The 17065-nt window shown below is 47.4% G+C and overlaps 1 protein-coding gene across 1 annotated transcript in view; it reads left to right on the top strand.

Moving 5' to 3' along the window:
• The window catches only part of USP34 (ubiquitin specific peptidase 34), a 600284-nt gene that overhangs the window by 398738 nt on the left and 184481 nt on the right, over positions 1 to 17065 (top strand). Inside the window, exons 46-48 of the mRNA XM_082250967.1 lie at positions 2237 to 2314; positions 8252 to 8346; positions 10169 to 10341. Coding sequence (XP_082107093.1) covers positions 2237 to 2314; positions 8252 to 8346; positions 10169 to 10341 — 346 coding nt within the window. The remainder of the gene's footprint in view (positions 1 to 2236; positions 2315 to 8251; positions 8347 to 10168; positions 10342 to 17065) is intronic.

The raw sequence follows: 17065 nt of genomic DNA, 5'->3' as shown, positions 1-17065 counted from the left end.
AGGAAACCAGTACACCCATCTGTCTGGAGAAGTCTGTCTAGAAGTGGTCTTTATGAAAGCATTGAGGCCTAAAAAACATTCCTCCAACAGGGAAACAAGGTTTAAGTGACTCACCTATGCATGAATGGCAGCACTTGCTCTGGAATAAGGAGTCATACTTAAATATTTGGCTGTAGCAGGAGGCAGTTTGTTTGTTGAAGGGCTGAAGAGCGGTACAATAATGAGTGTCTGCAGGGAACAGTGAAGGATGGTGGAGGTTCCTTGCAAATTGTGGGCGGCATTTCTGCAAATAGAGTTGGCGATTTAGTCAGGATCAATGGTGTCCTCAATGCTAAGAAATGCAGGCAAATACTTATCCACCATGCCATACCATCAGGGAGGCATTTGATTGGTCCCTAATTTATTCTGCAGCAGAACAATGACCCCAAACATACAGCCAATGTCATTTAGAACTATCTTTAGTGTGCAGAAGGACAAGGAGTCCTGCAAGTGGTTGGCCACCTCAGAGCCCTGATCTCAACATCGAGTCTTTCTGGAATTACATCAGGAGACAGAAGGATTTGAGTTTGACTAGATCAAGGGGATCTGTGGTTAGTTCTCCAAGAGGTTTGGAACAACCTACCTGCTGAGTTCCTTCAAAAATTGCGTGCATGTGTACCTAGAAGAATTGATGCTGTTTTGAAGGCAAAATGTGGTCACAAGAAATATTGATTTGATTTGGATTTCTCTTCTGTTAATCTACTTTTCAATGTAATTGATAAAAATAAACTTTTAAAGTGATTGTAAAGTCTGTTTTTTTTTTTTTCCTATTAAAATACCAAATCTGTTCTACTTACCTGCTCTGTGCAGTGGTTTTGCACCCACCTGTTGAGTGCCTCCACAGCAAGCAGCTTGCTATAGGACACCCGAGCTGAGCTGCAGCTCCGTCTAGCCATTCAGACACAGAGCTGTCGATCGGCCCCGTCCCTCTCTCTCCTGATTGGCTAGCTGAGTTTGACAGCAATGGCACCGCTGCTGTCTCTAAGCCAGTCCCGGACGGCTGAGGCACTCGTGGGCATTATTGGATAGAGGGGGGGGGGGGGCTCAAGTAAGTATTAGGGGAGCTGAGGGAAGCTGCTGCACACTGAAAGCTTTTTATCTTAATGTATAGAATGCATTAAGATAAAAAAAAATCGGACTTTACAACCTCTTTAACATTTATATTTTTGAGAGCATTCTTTACGGCTTTTTTTTTTTTTTTTTTTTTTTTAACACACCTGCCTAAAACCTTTGCACAGTACTGTAGTTTAACATTGGGTTTTTTTTTTTTTTTTTTTTGTAAATGAAAACAAAGGGGGATTTTCAGTTAGCACATTTCCAGTTAAAATATACATTGTTTAGTTATTTTTCTGTAGCCATTTTAAAACTCCATATCTTTGTTGTATTAAATATAGACATCTATAGATTAGTCATTAGAGGGACCTCCAAGTAGCTCATTGCAAATACTGTCTCCAATTTGCCAAAAAGATTTTTTTACACCAAGCTCATTTGTTTTATGTTTATCAAAAGAAAAAATTGAATTGAGTATATGTTCCCTTTAAGGAAAAATCTAATTTTAGGCCCCTTTCAGAGAAAGAGGAATCCATCAAACGGATCCACCTTCTCAGCAGGGGGATGTCTCTGTTCATCCCCACTGAGCAGGTGGATGACCGGTCTGTTCTGTTCGTCCGTTTCTATCTGACTGTCATTCTATCCGATCTGCCAGACGAATGGGGAATGGATCCCCCTCCGTCTGTTTTTCACAGACCAGATCGGATGCCGGAGGGTGTCCACTGACATCCACCTCTCCTTAGTGAACAATGGGTGATCTGATCGGGTCTACCTGAAAAACAGACATGCATATAATCGATTTGGTACGCTGGTGGGCAAAAGGGTAAGCTCTGCTTGTTCCCACCCCTCATCCTCCCCAACTCCACCTCCACCTCTGGCACTTTTTTTCTGGGGGGGGGGGGGGGTGGCTGCGGCAGGAGCCTGGTTTTGACAGGTACCCTCTCCCACTCCCGAATAAGATCGCCACGGTAAAATGTTTTTTTTTTTTGTTTTTTTTTTTTTTTATTAAATCTTTCTGGAAACAATGGTTATTGCCAACTAATACTGTCGATTTTGGTAAATCTCTTCAAAAAAATTGCTTTTGTTACAAAGATTGGTATGTCTGCTTATGCTGGTAGATTTGCTAAGTTTGCTGTTTTTCCTCTAGGATTGTGAACATGTAAGCCAGACAGCTGAAGAATTCTATACTGTGAGATGTCAGGTGGCTGATATGAAAAACATATACGTGAGTATCACATCAGTATATACTGCCAACTCCTAATGTTGCTTCTGAATTGTGTTTCAATATACTTTGTAACAGTATGGGCGGCACAGTGGTGTAGTGGTTAGCACTTTCACCTAGCAGCAAGAGGGTCGCTGGTTTGAATCCCAACCATGACACTATCTGCCTGGAGTTTGCATGTTCTCCCTGTGCCTGCGTGGGTTTCCTCCGGGTACTCTTGTCCTTGTCCTGGACTCAGTCTAGCTGACTTAATGTGCTGTCTGCTTTTGTGGTGCTCCTGCCCGCTGCTGTGATACGCGGGGGGGGGGGGGGGGAATGTTATTATTTTTGTCTTGTACTTGTCCCAGTTTTCTCTGCTGTGAACCACTGCACTACCGGGGAGGGGTTGGGTCTGTTGTGTTTTTCGTTGTGTTGTTTGTACTGAAAACATTTAAAAAAAAGTAAAAGTCTTCTCTTAAAAGATAACGTTTAAACCTGTAGACAGAGGCATGCTGAACAGAGGAAGTAAAACAAGCAGGACTGTAGCAGTAGTTCCAACCAGATGCTCATCGTCCATAGTTATTTTACAATGGCTCAAAGCTCAATACACATTTTTCCTTCTTCATGCACCAGGGAGTGCCCAAAGAGCATAAAGATCATGTATAACATATCCTTTTCTGACATTTGGGTTTACTGAGCCCTAAATCTGTAAATCTCCTCTGTGTTCCCAGGCCAAACACAAGTGTCAGATATTCTTGGTGGTTCCACTTGTGTACACCAGTAAAATTCAGTATTGCGGTATGAAGAATGAAAACAGTGTTTCTCTGTCGTTCATTGACAGACGCAGTCCTCTTTGATTAATATCAGTAGGGTTATACTGCCCCCTACAGGAGTAGGACACTAGGCAGGAAAAACGTTCTGGCCACACCTGTCAGCGGTTTTGGAGTCTTTTGTATCCCGGGTGGAGGTGGCCATTCATGGACGGGGCGCAAAGAAGCGACCCCCGCCTACCCCTATTTCATCTGACACTTCAGATACAGATTCTGAGCCTGTCGCAGCAGCTGCAGGTCCCTCTTCTGGGGCTAGTGTCTCATATCCCGTCTACTCGGATAGTGAGGAAGACATTTCTCCCTCCGCGATAGCGCAGGATGAAGCATTGGTAGATGCACTAATTGTGTCTGTGCGGGAAACTTTAAGACTTGAGCTTATACCTACGGAAGCAGTTGATACTGAAATTGCTTTTGGTACTCGCAAGCCTACCAAGATGGCAAAGGTGTTTCCTTTGCCCAAATGTTTTCAAGATATAATTAAGGAAGAATGGGTCCGTCCAAAACGAGCCCCTGGTATTTCCAAACGGATTGCTAGACGCTATCCATTTGAAGAATCTCTCCTTAATAAATGGACGGTTCCACCGTCGGTGGATTCACCGATTTCCAGATTAAATAAAGCTACGGTTATCCCGGTGGAGGACGCTCCGTCCTTTCGGGATCCAGTGGACCGTAAAGTGGAATCTATATCCCGCTCTATATTTTCCCTGATAGGGTCAGCCTTAAGGCCAGTGTTCACCATTGCTCTGGTTGCACAAACATTGACAGAGTGGACCAAGTTGTTACGCCGAGATCTGGAGGGGAGAAGTCTCCCCCCGGCAGTATCGGACTTGCTGGAGCAGATGGTACAAGCGCTAGTTTGTCTGTGATGCCGCCCTGGACGCCGCTCCATTAATGGGGCGCGTATCGATCTCGGCGGTGGTCCTTCGGCGTATGCTGTGGTTAAAATGCTGGTCGGCGGATCAAGCTTCCAAAAAAGCTTTGACTAATCTCCCCTTTCAAGGGGATCGCCTGTTTGGTGTCACCTTGGTATCACTGGTGGCAAGAGCACCTTTTTACCACAGACTACTAAGGGGAAAGCACCGCGTTGCAGACGGGGACCTTCCTTTTCCGCTCATAAGAAGTTTTTTCGCTCCTCTGGGGCGGGCGATAAGGTAAAGTCCTCCAAAGCCCCCCCAGGGGGATTCAAAGGGCGCTGGTCGGCCCTGACAGACCTGAAGATAAGACCAATACAGCCTGAAGGTGCGCCCCCACCCATATCTGGGGTGGGGGGACGTCTTCACCGGTTTCCGGACCCATGGCTCTCCAGGATTCCAGACAAATGGGTTCAAGAGGTCATACGGTCGGGATACAAGATCGAGTTTCGATCATTTCCACCGGTGCGGTTCTTCCCTTCCAATATCCGACTATCCCCGGACCGCTTAGAAGCTTTGCGGGGGGCAGTGACGGATTTAATGCAACAAGGAGTGGTGGTCCACATTCCTTGGACAGAACGTTTTCAGGGGTTCTATTCAAACCTATTCACAATACCCAGAAAAGAGGGCAAGCTGCGTCCAATTCTGGACTTGAGAGCACTCAATCTTTTTGTCCAGGTACAAAAATTCAAGATGGAGTCCATTCGCACAGTAGTGGCCTCCCTGCATCAGGGGGATTTTCTGGCGTCCATAGACATCAAGGATGCCTATCTTCACATTCCCATTTATGCAGGACATCAGCGTTTTCTTCGCTTTTCCGTGGGAGAGGACCATTATCAGTTTGCGGCGTCACCCTTTGGTCTCGCCTCTGCTCCCCGGGTCTTCACAAAAGTCTTGGCCCCAGTCTTGGCACTGTTGCGACAGCGGGGCATATCGATTCTAGGCTACCTAGACGACCTTCTACTCCGTGCGGAGTCTCCGCAGGCTCTGCTGCTAAAATTGGAGATCACGATGATCTCTTTGGAAGAGTTCGGGTGGCTGGTGAACCGGCAGAAATCATCCCTGGTCCCTACCAGGAGACTGAACTATCTGGGTCTAACTTTGGATACATCCTTAGCAAAAGTGTTTCTCCCGGTGGAGAAACTCAGGAAGATTCAGTCGGCGACTCAGTTATTATTGACCGTCAACTGGCTTTCTCTGCGGACTTGCATGAGGGTTCTGGGACTGATGGTGGCCTCCTTCGAGGCAGTACCGTTTGCCCAGTCTCATACCCGGATTCTCCAAAAGGAGATTCTTCTCAAATGGAACCGGAATCCCGATTCCCTGGACAATCGGATCCGGCTGAGCGAACGGACCAGGGAATCTCTGGTTTGGTGGCTTCGATCACCAATGCTCAGTCAGGGGAAGTCATTTCTTCCAATCTATTGGACGATTGTCACCACGGATGCCAGTCTATCCGGGTGGGGTGGGGTTCTCGGCAGACGATCTGCTCAGGGGCTCTGGTCCCTGGAAGAATCCAGGTTACCGATAAATGTATTGGAACTGAGAGCGCTCAGACTGTCTGATTCACTGGACCGAGCAGCTCCGGGGCAGCCCGGTGCGGATCCAGTCGGACAATGCCACGGCCGTGGCTTACGTCAATCACCAGGGGGGCACCAAGAGTGTCCTGGCGGCCATGGAAGTGGCCAGCATCTTTGGTTGGGCGGAACAATTTGTTCCAGCCCTCTCCGCGGTATTCATTCCGGGGGTGGAGAATTGGCAGGCAGATTTCCTCAGCCGCCAGATTCTGGATCAAGGGGAATGGTCTCTTCATCCAGAGGTATTTCACCAACTGTGCCTTCGTTGGGGCACCCCGGATGTGGATCTGTTGGCATCTCGGCTCAACAGGAAGGTGCGGAGGTTTGTAGCTCGCTCCCGCGATCCTCTAGCGGACGCCGCAGACGCGCTGGTCGCCCCATGGGGGCAGTACCAGCTACTGGTAATGCCTTTCCTCCTCTCAAATTGCTGCCGAAACTTCTTTGCAGGATAGAGGTGGAGGGAATTCCAGTTATCCTGGTAGCTCCGGACTGGCCTCGTCGGGCCTGGTACGCCGACCTGGTCAGGCTGGCCGCAGACGTTCCTTGGCGACTTCCTCTCAGGGAGGATCTGCTGTCTCAGGGACCGATCGTCCATCCTGCTTTACGATCGCTGGCTTTAACGGCCTGGCTGTTGAGACCCAGGTGCTGAAGGACAAGGGGTTGTCAGCTTCAGTTATTCCTACTCTAATTAAAGCAAGGAAAGCGACTTCCAGAAAAGTCTATCATCGCACATGGAAGTCTTATATCGCGTGGTGTGAATCCCTTGGGTTTCCTCCACGTTCCTACTCGGTGGCCCGTATATTGGCTTTTCTACAAAAGGGGGTAGCGCAGAAACTGTCCTTGAGCACTATCAAGGGTCAGGTTTCAGCGTTAGCAATCTTCTTTCAGAGGCCTCTGGCTACTCATTCCTTGGTGCGGAGTTTGATCCAGGGGTTGCGGCACCTGGCTCCGCCGGTGCGCGCACCCCTGCCGCCCTGGGATCTTAATTTGGTGTTGTCGGTTCTTCAGAAACCTCCCTTTGAAAATATTAGGGAGATTCCCTTGCTTACTTTATCCCAGAAGGTGGCCTTTTTGGTGGCTATCACTTCTGCACGCAGGGTGTCAGAACTGGCCGCATTGTCCTGTCGTTCCCCATATCTGGTGGTTCATAGGGATAAGGTGGTTCTTTGTCCGAATCCATCCTTCCTTCCTAAGGTGGTTTCAGATTTCCATCTAAATGAAGATATTGTGTTACCTTCCCTGTGTCCTAAGCCCAGTCATCCTCGGGAGTTTGCGTTACACTCCTTGGATGTAGTTTGGGCGATCAGGGTGTACTTAACTACACGGAATCTTTCCGTAGGACGGATTCACTATTTGTGATCATGGATGGCCCTAGAAAGGGGTTGCCTGCGTCTGCTGCGACTATCTCTAGATAGATCAGACAGACAGTGGTACAGGCTTATTCTATTAAGGGTCGGGTTCCTCCGTTCCCTGTTAAGGCGCACTCCACTCGGGCGCTTAGTGCTTCCTGGGCCTTCCGCCATCAGGCGTCAGTGGTTCAGGTTTGCAAGGCGACTACCTGGTCGTCGGTTCATACCTTTACAAAATTGTATAAGGTTGATGTGCTGGCATCAGCGGATGCCTCTTTTGACCGCAAGGTTCCTGCAGGCCGCTGTTTGAGGAGACCGTTGGTCTACCTCGAGGGTTTGTTGGGTTCTTCACTTGGGTCTCATCTTTTTGATCGATGAGTCCTTGATGCTTCTGGTTGGCTCCGGTTGGGCCTTCTGGATTTGATTTTGATTTCTGTTATCCCACCCCTCATTTGTGGCACTGCTTTGGGACGTCCCTACTGATATTAATCAAAGAGGACTGCATCTGTCAATGAGCGACAGAGAAAATTGGATTTTTGTAAGAACTTACCGTAAAATCCTTTTCTCTTAAGCTCATTGACAGACGCAGTACCCGCCCCTCTATTTTTGTGTTGGGTTGGGTTAAATTCTCTGACACTGCTTTGTGACATAACTAACATCCTGTAGCAGGGAGAGAGAGGATATACCCTCTGGGACTGCCCCTAAGGTGTGGCCAGAACGTTTTTCCTGCCTAGTGTCCTACTCCTGTAGGGGGCAGTATAACCCTACTGATATTAATCAAAGAGGACTGCGTCTGTCAATGAGCTTAAGAGAAAAGGATTTTACGGTAAGTTCTTACAAAAATCCAATTTTCTCATTAAGGACCATTTTATCTCCGTAGTCAAGTTTAAAGGCTCATCAAACTCTTTAAGGACGACATGGTTTGCATGGATCAGGCGGGGGGGGGGGGGGGGTTTAGGTCCTTGCCATGCTTCATACACAGAGGTTACAAATAGATTTTAATGTAAAGTAGAAAACAAATTATGGTGAAATATTATTACACTGCGCTGGTGTACACAACATGGGGAAACTAATCCTAAATTTTTCATTGAAAAAATACATAGAAAATCTAATAGTGCAATTATTGTGCGTGACTATGTTTCCTTACCTTTAGTGAGAGTTCCTCTCGCTTTCTTTTGTATCTATAAAACAGGAAGTAAAGGGAAATCTCTCCAGTAGGGCTTTAGACAAATTATGTGTGTACTTGATTTTAGAATGAGGTGCATTATCTAAACGCTATTTGTTTTTACTTTAGGAGTCACTAGATGAAGTCACCATCAAGGACACATTGGAAGGTGACAATATGTACACATGCTCTCAATGTGGAAAGAAGGTGCGAGCGGAGAAAAGGTCTGTGTGAAACAAGCGATTTTTTTAGGATGTTTTTACACAAAGCACTTGAATTATTAGATGTGCCAAGCACAAGCACTTTAAAGTGGTTCTAAAGGCTAGATGTTTTTTACCTTACTACATTCCCTACATTAAGGTGAAAAAATGTCCCAGTAATAGTAACACCCCCTTAAATACTTACTCGATTCAGAGCTGTGCCTGTCTATAGCAGCTGTCCCTGCTCTGGCAGTTCGCTCCTGCCTCTGTCAGTCAAATTCTGTGGAGGGAACGGGGCCCAAGCCATACTGTGTGTGTCAATGGATGCACATAGCCCAGCTCAGGAGTTAGCCTGCAAGTGCGCCACCATAGGAAGCTGCTTCCTATGGGGGGTAGACTTAGAAGAAGATAAGCCTACAGGACCCCAGATGAAGAGGTAGTGAGGCCACACTGTGCAATACTATTGTACAGAGCAGGTAAGTATAACATGTTTTGTTTACCTTCTGCCTTATGCATATCGATTGTACTTGATTATGTGCTGTAGAATCTGTTGCTATCTGTAAGAAGGGTCCTTCATGTTCTGATTTCTGACAAATGTTCCCTCTCCTGCAGTGCAGTCTCTCTGTAGCAATATACAGAGAGAAAATTTTCAAGAATAAGCAATTTCAATTATCATTTAGCAACCTCTGCAACTTATTGTGGATTTTGCAACGGACCATTAATCTCACACTGCATGGGTAAAAAGTATGCTCCATGAATAGCCAAGAATGTGTATAAAAAAAACAAAAAAAACTTTTAAATAACAGTCAACTACATGTGTAACAATTAATGTATTCAAACTTTTGTGTTTGCACTCTTCCTTTCTTTTAGCTGAGACTGCCTTAGCCATTAAAAAAACAAAACAACTCCTATAGGATTCTGCTCCATACTGTGGATCACGTTTATTGGGAACACGGGGGAAGGGGAGGAATGCACAGGCTCAAGTTTTTTTTTTTTTTTTTTTTTTATTAGATATTTTACCAAACTGCATTTTTTTTTTATACAGTGCAAGGAAAACACAACATGTTTACCTTTTCATTTTTTTTTTAATAGTTGAAAATTATCAAGGGCCACAGTTGTGGAGGAGAGCAGTCAAGATTCTAAGCCCCACAACATACTGCAGAGATACTACCTGTATTTATATAAAAGAAAATACTCCAACATTATTTTTCTTTAAAGCCCCACTCACAGGAACACATATGGACATAAGGCCAAGCAGCAGGGTGCTTCTACATACAAAAATGACAATTGCACTAATTTTAAAGCTGCTATTAATTGTTCACTTTAAACTGGTGAGCTGTAATGGCATTTAAGGTATCCCCTTTGGACAGTTTTGGGTCCTGAAGTTTGTTGCCTCTTCACGGACACTTGCAATGTTAAAACTTGACATGTTTAATATCTGTTTACTTGACACAAGTTTGTTAATATTTTACCAAAAAAAAAGGGAAATCTATGCTGATTCTGTACACTAGAATTAAATTTGACTGAACTATGCATTGGATAAGCAGGTGTGCCAGTATCATGTGACATAAAATCAAATTGCAGCTTCCATTATTTTATTCTCCAGAGTCCCTTTCAGTAATATATATATGTGTGGGGGGGGGGGGGGGGGGTTTAACTGATTTTCAGGCCTAAAATATCCATTGTACCATTTGTGGGGGAAACAAAAACAAAAAAACCCAGTTCCGACTCTGCCAGTGAAAGGTTTAGGAATCTTCTTTTCTTTTTTTTCCCTATACCACATTTGCAATTCTTCAGATCTATGCTAATATATTCTCTTTATATTACCTCTTTTGTCCTTTTTTAGGGCTTGTTTCAAAAAATTGCCAAGGATATTAAGCTTTAATACAATGCGGTACACTTTTAACATGGTCACCATGATGAAGGAAAAGGTCAACACACACTTTTCTTTTCCTCTTCGACTGGATATGACTCCCTACACAGAAGATTTTTTAATGGGAAAAAATGACAGAATAGAAGGTATGGTGTGATTATCTGATTGACAGTCCTGACACTTTTGAGCTGGCCCTAAACTATGCCTAAAGTTAGGGGCTTTCTCTTGCTGTGCAAGTGAGCAGTTTCTCTTTATCGCCTTTCCTAAACACACAACAGTAGATAAAATCTCTTAAAAGGGAGAAGAAATCTCCACCTAACTGATTTTCACCAGAACAGCTGTCCACATTGGTGGCTAAAGCCTTAAGCCAGCCATGTTTGAGTCTCATTCAGTTAAGCAGGGACTGGCCGAGATTCAAACCATGTAAGGACAGGCTGATTGTACCCATGTTGATCGATTAATCCACTTAGGTACAACCAGCCTTCAGATTGTTCATACAATTATTGCCAGCGGCAATAGCCACTAGCAATAATCACTGTGTTCTCCTGGCAGGGGGGGCTTCCACCACCGGGAGAACACAATAACACTGACTGTGTTTGCGGGGGGGAATCTAGCAATTTTTCTTTCCTGCAACCATACTGTCTATGGCTGGCTTCACCTCATGTTTTAGCGACAACTGAAAAATTTGGATTTTTCCTTACTTTTTGTTCGGTGATAAGACTAGTGCAGTTTAGTAAATTGTGTTTATGTACTGTAATCAACGACACTGTGTTTTGTATATATACAGTATCTCACAAAATTGAGTACACCCTCACATTTTTGTAAATATTTTATAATCTCTTTTCATGTGACAACACTGAAGAAATTACACTTTGCTACAATGTAAAGTAGTGAGTGAGTGTACAACTTGTATGACAGTGTAAATTTGCTGTCCCCTCAAAATAACAACACACAGCCATTAATGTCTAAACCGCTGGCAACAAAAGTGATTACACCCCTAAGTGAAAATGTCCACATTGAGCCCAAAGTGTTAATATTTTGTGTGGCCACGATTTTTTCTCATTTGTTCATTGATGGACACAGCTCCTGACCTTCTTAACCATTGGTTTGTACTGTCCCCTACAGAAAAAGGGCCAGGCAGAAAAAAAGTCTGGCTACACCTATGGGCAGTCCCAGGGGGATATACTCCCTCAACTTTTTTTCTGCCTAGTCAGGAGTAAGGACCTAGATCCTTGCTGGGATCTCTGGTCCTGGCAATTTTTTCCTTTTAGATAGAAATTTTTCTCCTTTTTTTTTTCATGTGAGATCTACAATCAATTGCCAAACTGAGCAACGAGCTGGATAATCTAGATCCGGGATCCTCAATCTATGGGCCTCCAGCTGTTGCGGAACTACATATCCCATGAGGCATTGTAAAACTCTGACAGTCTCAGACATGACTAGGCATGATGGGAATTGTAGTTCCTGAACAACTGGGGGGCCATTGTTTGAAGACCCCTGATCTAGATCCAGAGGGCACTCCAGTCTGGCCAGCAAGCGGGCGCAGACCTCAGCTCCGTGCTTTGTCGGCCTGCGAGTAAAACGCCTCACGAGATTGCATACAACCGGGTCTTGGGACGAGTCGCATTATTCCGCCTGGCTTTCGATAATGAGGGGTTCTGTCCCGAGCGGTGCCCACCTGGTTCCTGGTATGGTGAATAGCTGTCCCCCCTCTCCCCCTTGAATGTTTTGATGTGGACGTGGGCCCCTCCTTGGGACAGTCGGACCTCCGGCTTCCCCTCCTTCCTGTCAGGCACCCCTTTCATCTGTCCCCTCATCCTACCCCCTCCACTTATGCTGGGGCTGTGTGGGTGGTCGGGTCCACCTCCTGGGGTGGGTACAGGGCGCTATGCTGGCGATGGGGGGTGCAAATCGGCGTCCGGACGATCGGCTGTGCAGGGCGGGGGGTTGTACCTGGTGGGGGCTCCTGCCTGGGCCGCGCCGTCCTACATGGGCTTGTCCATTAGGCCTAGGGATCCCTCCTGGGTCCCTGGGAGCCTCGCGGTGCCGCCATTTTGCGGAAGCCTGTGTGCTCAATGCATGGTGGCCATGTTTGTGTAGTGATTTGCCATTGAAAATAGCGGCGGACATTGACTGTGGAGCCCTGTGAGCGGGGATTTCGGAGGTAGGAGCCCCTCATCTACTGGTGCGGACTCCTGTATCTTTTCACTTCCTGATCGCTGCACGTGTATTGCAGATTATCCTGGTGGATGCAGGTGCCTGTTTCTGCTGGGTGGTGAGTCTGGTGGAGTCCTCTCCATTTCTGCTGAGGATTGTTTGGTGCTGCCAGTGCGGTGGGGGTTGTCCCTTTGCAGTGTTTTACACTTTTTGTGGGGTCCCCCTGGTGACTCATGGAGTCTTTGGAGCACATCTCCCCACCTGATCCCCTCTCTGAGGCTGCGGGGGCCCTCCGCGTCCCAACTATCCATCCATGCACTGACAGCAGTCCTTGAGTCCTTTGTGTCCCAAGTGGAGGAGGCTTTCGGGTGACAGGCTAGCAAAAAGCGCACCCTGCCTTATCTGTCTCATCAGATCCTGAATCTGATGCGGCCGCCGCGCACGTGGGTCACCCTGCTAGGTCTGCGACCATGCGCCCGGAATCCTCAGATAGTGAGGATGATTTCTCCACATCTGCAACCGCGCTCGATAAGGCGCTGGTGGAAGCACTGATTGTAGCTGTGCATGAGACCTTAAAGATGGAGGACGCAGCTTCTGCTGCAATGGAGGCGTAGGTTCCCTTTGGCACTCACAAGCCATCCAGAGCAGCAAAGGTGTTTCCTTTCCCCGCCTATTTTGACAGAATTGTCGTGAAGTCTGGGGATGACCAAAGCGTCCCCTTGGGGGTCCCTAAGCGATTTTCTAGGCGATACCTCTATGAGGAGTCCCTTATTAAGAAGTGGACCCTTCGGTTTCCAGATTGAACAAGGCAACCATGATTCCAGTTGAAGAGTCCCTGGCCTTTTAGGATGCGGCTGACAGGAAGACTAAGGCTGTGGCCCGCAATATGTACACTGTGGCTGGTTCGGCACTGAGACCGGTATTCACCCATGCCTTGGTGTCGAAAAACTGACTGAGTGGGCTAAGCTTTTACGCCAAGACGTGGAAGGAGAACCGCTCCCCCTCTGCCTTTTGCTGAGCTGGCAGGCCAGCTGGTCCAGGGGCTGCAGTTTATCTGTGATGCCCCTTTGGATGCGGCTCCCCTAGTGGCTCGGCTCTTTGTTTCGGCAGTGGTCTTTCGGCGTGTCTTTTGGCTCAAATGCTGGTCTGCGGAACAGACTTCTAAAAAGGCCTTGACTGATCTACCCTTTAAAGATGATCGCTTGTTTGGAGCTACCCTGGATGACATTAAAGGTCTCACAGGGGGTAAGAGTACCTTTCTTCCGCAGGCTACTAAGGGCAAGGACCCTCGTCATAGATGTGGGCTCTCCTTCTCGGCTCATACGTTTTTTCGTCCCTCAGGGTCAAAGGCTCAAGCCTTTCAGGGCCTCCACTGGAGAATCCAAATGATCCTGGTCTGGCAAGATGAGAGCGGGGTTCTCCAGACCCACGGACTTGGCTCCTTCAGCATGAAGGTGCGCCCTCACCGGGGTTGGGGGGTTATCTTCGCTGGTTTCTGGACCTGTGGACTTTCCCTGGTAGAGGACAAGTGGGTCCACAAAGTAATTTGCTACTGCTTCAAGATCGAGTTCAGCTCTTGTCCCCCAGCAAGGTTCTTTCCTTCCAACTTGCGCCTGTACCGAGGCCGCTTACAGGGTCTGTTTGGGGCGGTACAAGACCTGTTAAAGGGGTGATTGTCCCAGTTCGGACTTCAAAATGTTTCCAGGGTTTTTACTCAAACCTGTTTACAGTTCCCAGGAAGGAAGGCAAGGTGCATCCAATCCAGGACCTCAAGGCGCTGAACTGTTTTGTGCGGGTGCAGAAGTGCAGGATGTAGTCCATTCGCACGGTGGTGGCATCCCTGCATCAGGGTGATTTTCTTGCCTCTATCGACATCAAGGATGCTTACCTTCACATACCAATATGTGCTGGTTACTAGTGCTTTCCCGCTTTGCCGTGGGAGAGGAGCATTATCAGTTTGTGGTAGGGATGCACCGAATATTCGGCGGCCGAACATCATTCGGCCGAAAATAGAAAAAATAGCACTTTCGGTGTTCGGCCGAATAAGTCAAAAGGCCGAATAATTTTGTGCCGAACAATAGGGCTGAACGATAGTCGATATGATATCGACTATCGTTCTGTGGCCATAGGCGATATTCATATCGCCGAGGTCACGATATTTACAGGGGGAAGGGACTCGGAGGAGGACAGGAGGACTCACAGACTTCCGTGTTAGGCAGGGGAAGCCGGGACACTTCAGCGGTGAGCATACATACATTACTCACTCGTGCACTGCAGCCCGCCCCACACATTCAGTGAGTCTTACTCTCCTCCCTAGTTTTTTCAATGGCACATTCAGGAAGCCAATCACGCCGTAATTAGCTGCACAGCGAACCAATCACGCGTGCCTGCACACCTGATTGGTTCCGCTATGCCGCTACTCACGGCGTGATTGGCTTCCTGAATGTGCCATTGAAAAAACTAGGGAGGAGAGTAAGACTCACTGAATGTGTGGGGCGGGCTGCAGTGCACGAGTGAGTAATGTATGTATGCGGCTGTGCTCCTTTCCAGGCTCCTACTAGTCCACCTCCAGCCTCCTACTACTACCACTATGAGAGACTGTGTCACTGTATAATCTGATCGAGTCCACACTGACACTGACTGACTGTCACTGAGTAATTGATGTTACCACATTAACCCTGACCTGCCCAGTGCCCTGTATCTGCAATTAAAATTTACAAGGCTGCCTGCATGCTTCCTGATTTCCATTCCCAGCATCCTTCCCAATCCCTACAGTGTCACTAACATTAACCCTATGGTACAAGGCTGCAGTGTGCACTGAATCCCATTCCCTACAGTAACATTTAGGGAGAGAGACATGAGAGGACAAGAGAGATAGAGAGAGAGACATGAGAGGACAAGAGAGAGAGAGTGAGAGGACAAGAGAGAGAGAGACACGAGAGGACAAGAGAGAGGACAAAAAATTGGCAAAATAAATGGAAAAAATGCGAAACACTGCGTTCGGTATTCGGCCTTCGGCCAAACATTTCATTATTATTCGGCTTCGGCCAAGAATTTCATTTCGGTGCATCCCTAGTTTGTGGCGTTACCCTTTGGTCTTAACAAAAGTTTTAGCCCCGGTGCTAGCTTTGTTCGCCAATGGGGGATTGCGGTACTGGGCTACTTGGACGACTGCCTTCTGTGAGCGGAGTCTCCTACTGCTCTGGTGGAAATCACCATATGAATTCTGAGGGAGTTCGGCTGGATTCTAAATTTTCAGAAGTCTTTCTGGTTCCATCCACAAAGCTGGACTCTCTGGGTCTGACTCTGGACTCAGCCTTAGCCAGAGTGCTCCTTCCTCTGGACAAACTCATTTCATCAGTTGTCTCCCTGGTTTGGCATCCCCGAGGTGGATCTGTTGGCATCTCGTCTCAACAGAGGGGTTCAGAGGTTTGTGGCTCAGTCACAGGATCCTCTGGCGGACACCAGGGACACACTGGTGGCCCCGTGGGGTGAGTATTGTCTGATTTAGGCCTTCCCTCCTCTCGAGCTTCTGCCAATACTTCTATGCAGGATCGAGGCAGAAGGGATTCCGGTCTTCTTGGTGGCTCCGGACTGGCCTCGCTGAGCTTGGTATGCCCGATCTGGTGCGGCTATTCGCTGACATTCTTTGGAAGCTTCCTCTCGGAGAATCTGCTATCCCAAGGTCCAATCTTCCATCCTGCTTTACAGTCGCTGGCTTTGACGGCTTAGCTGTTGTACGCCAGGTGCTGATGGATAGAGGTTTGTCTGCGCCGGTGATCCAATGCTTTTAAAAGCTAGGAAATCTACTTCTGGGAAGATCTACCATGGTACGTGGAAGTCGTACATTGCATGGTATGAGTCTCTTGGAGTTCATACTCTTTCTCATTGGCTCGGATCTTGACCTTAATTCAATGGGGGGTTGAACAGAAACTGGCCTTGAGTACTATCAAGGGTCAGATGTTGGCCTTAGCTGTCTTTTTTCAATGGCCCTTAGCCACATACTCCCTGGTGCGTACTTTTCTTCAGTGAGTTAGGCACTTGGCCCTTCCAGTGCCCAACTCCGTTGCCACCTTGGGACCTCAATTTGGTGCTCTGTCCTTCAGAATCCTACTTTTGAAAATCTTCAGGAGATTTCCCTGCTTACGCTGTCCCAGAAGGTGGCCGCCTTGGAAGCTATCTCTTCTGCGTGCATGGTGTCAGAACTGGCGGCGTTATCCTGTCCTTGACCTTGGTAATTCACAGAGATAAGGTGGTTCTTCGTCCCTGTTCGTTGTTCCTTCCAAAGGTTGTCTCTGATTTTCGTTTGAATGAAGACATTGTATTGCCTTCCCTATGACCCAGGCCAAAACATCTGAAGGAAATTGCCTTGCATTCCTTGGCTGTGGTCTGGCCAATTAGGGTGTACCTGGCAGCTACGGAGTCTTAGGAAGTCAGACACCCTATTTGTGCTCACGGATGGGCCTCGGAAATGGTTGTCTGCTTCCTCTGCGACCATTTCTTGATGGATCAGAGAGACGGTGATCCAGGCCTATTTCATCAGTGGTTAGGTTCCTCCTTTCCCTGTCAACGCGCACTCTTCTTGGGTGCTCAGTGCCTCCTGTGCCTTCCGTCAGGCGTCAGTGACGCAGGTTTGCAAGGCGGCCACCTGGGCGTTGGTGCACACTTTCACAAAGTTTTATAAAGTGGATGTGTTGGCATCTGCGGATGCTT

The sequence above is a fragment of the Pelophylax lessonae genome (assembly GCF_965119305.1).
Source record: "Pelophylax lessonae genome assembly, chromosome: 3".
NCBI lineage: Eukaryota > Metazoa > Chordata > Amphibia > Anura > Ranidae > Pelophylax > Pelophylax lessonae.
Note: the sequence above shows the minus strand (reverse complement) of the source record. Positions and strands in the feature narration are given on the sequence as shown.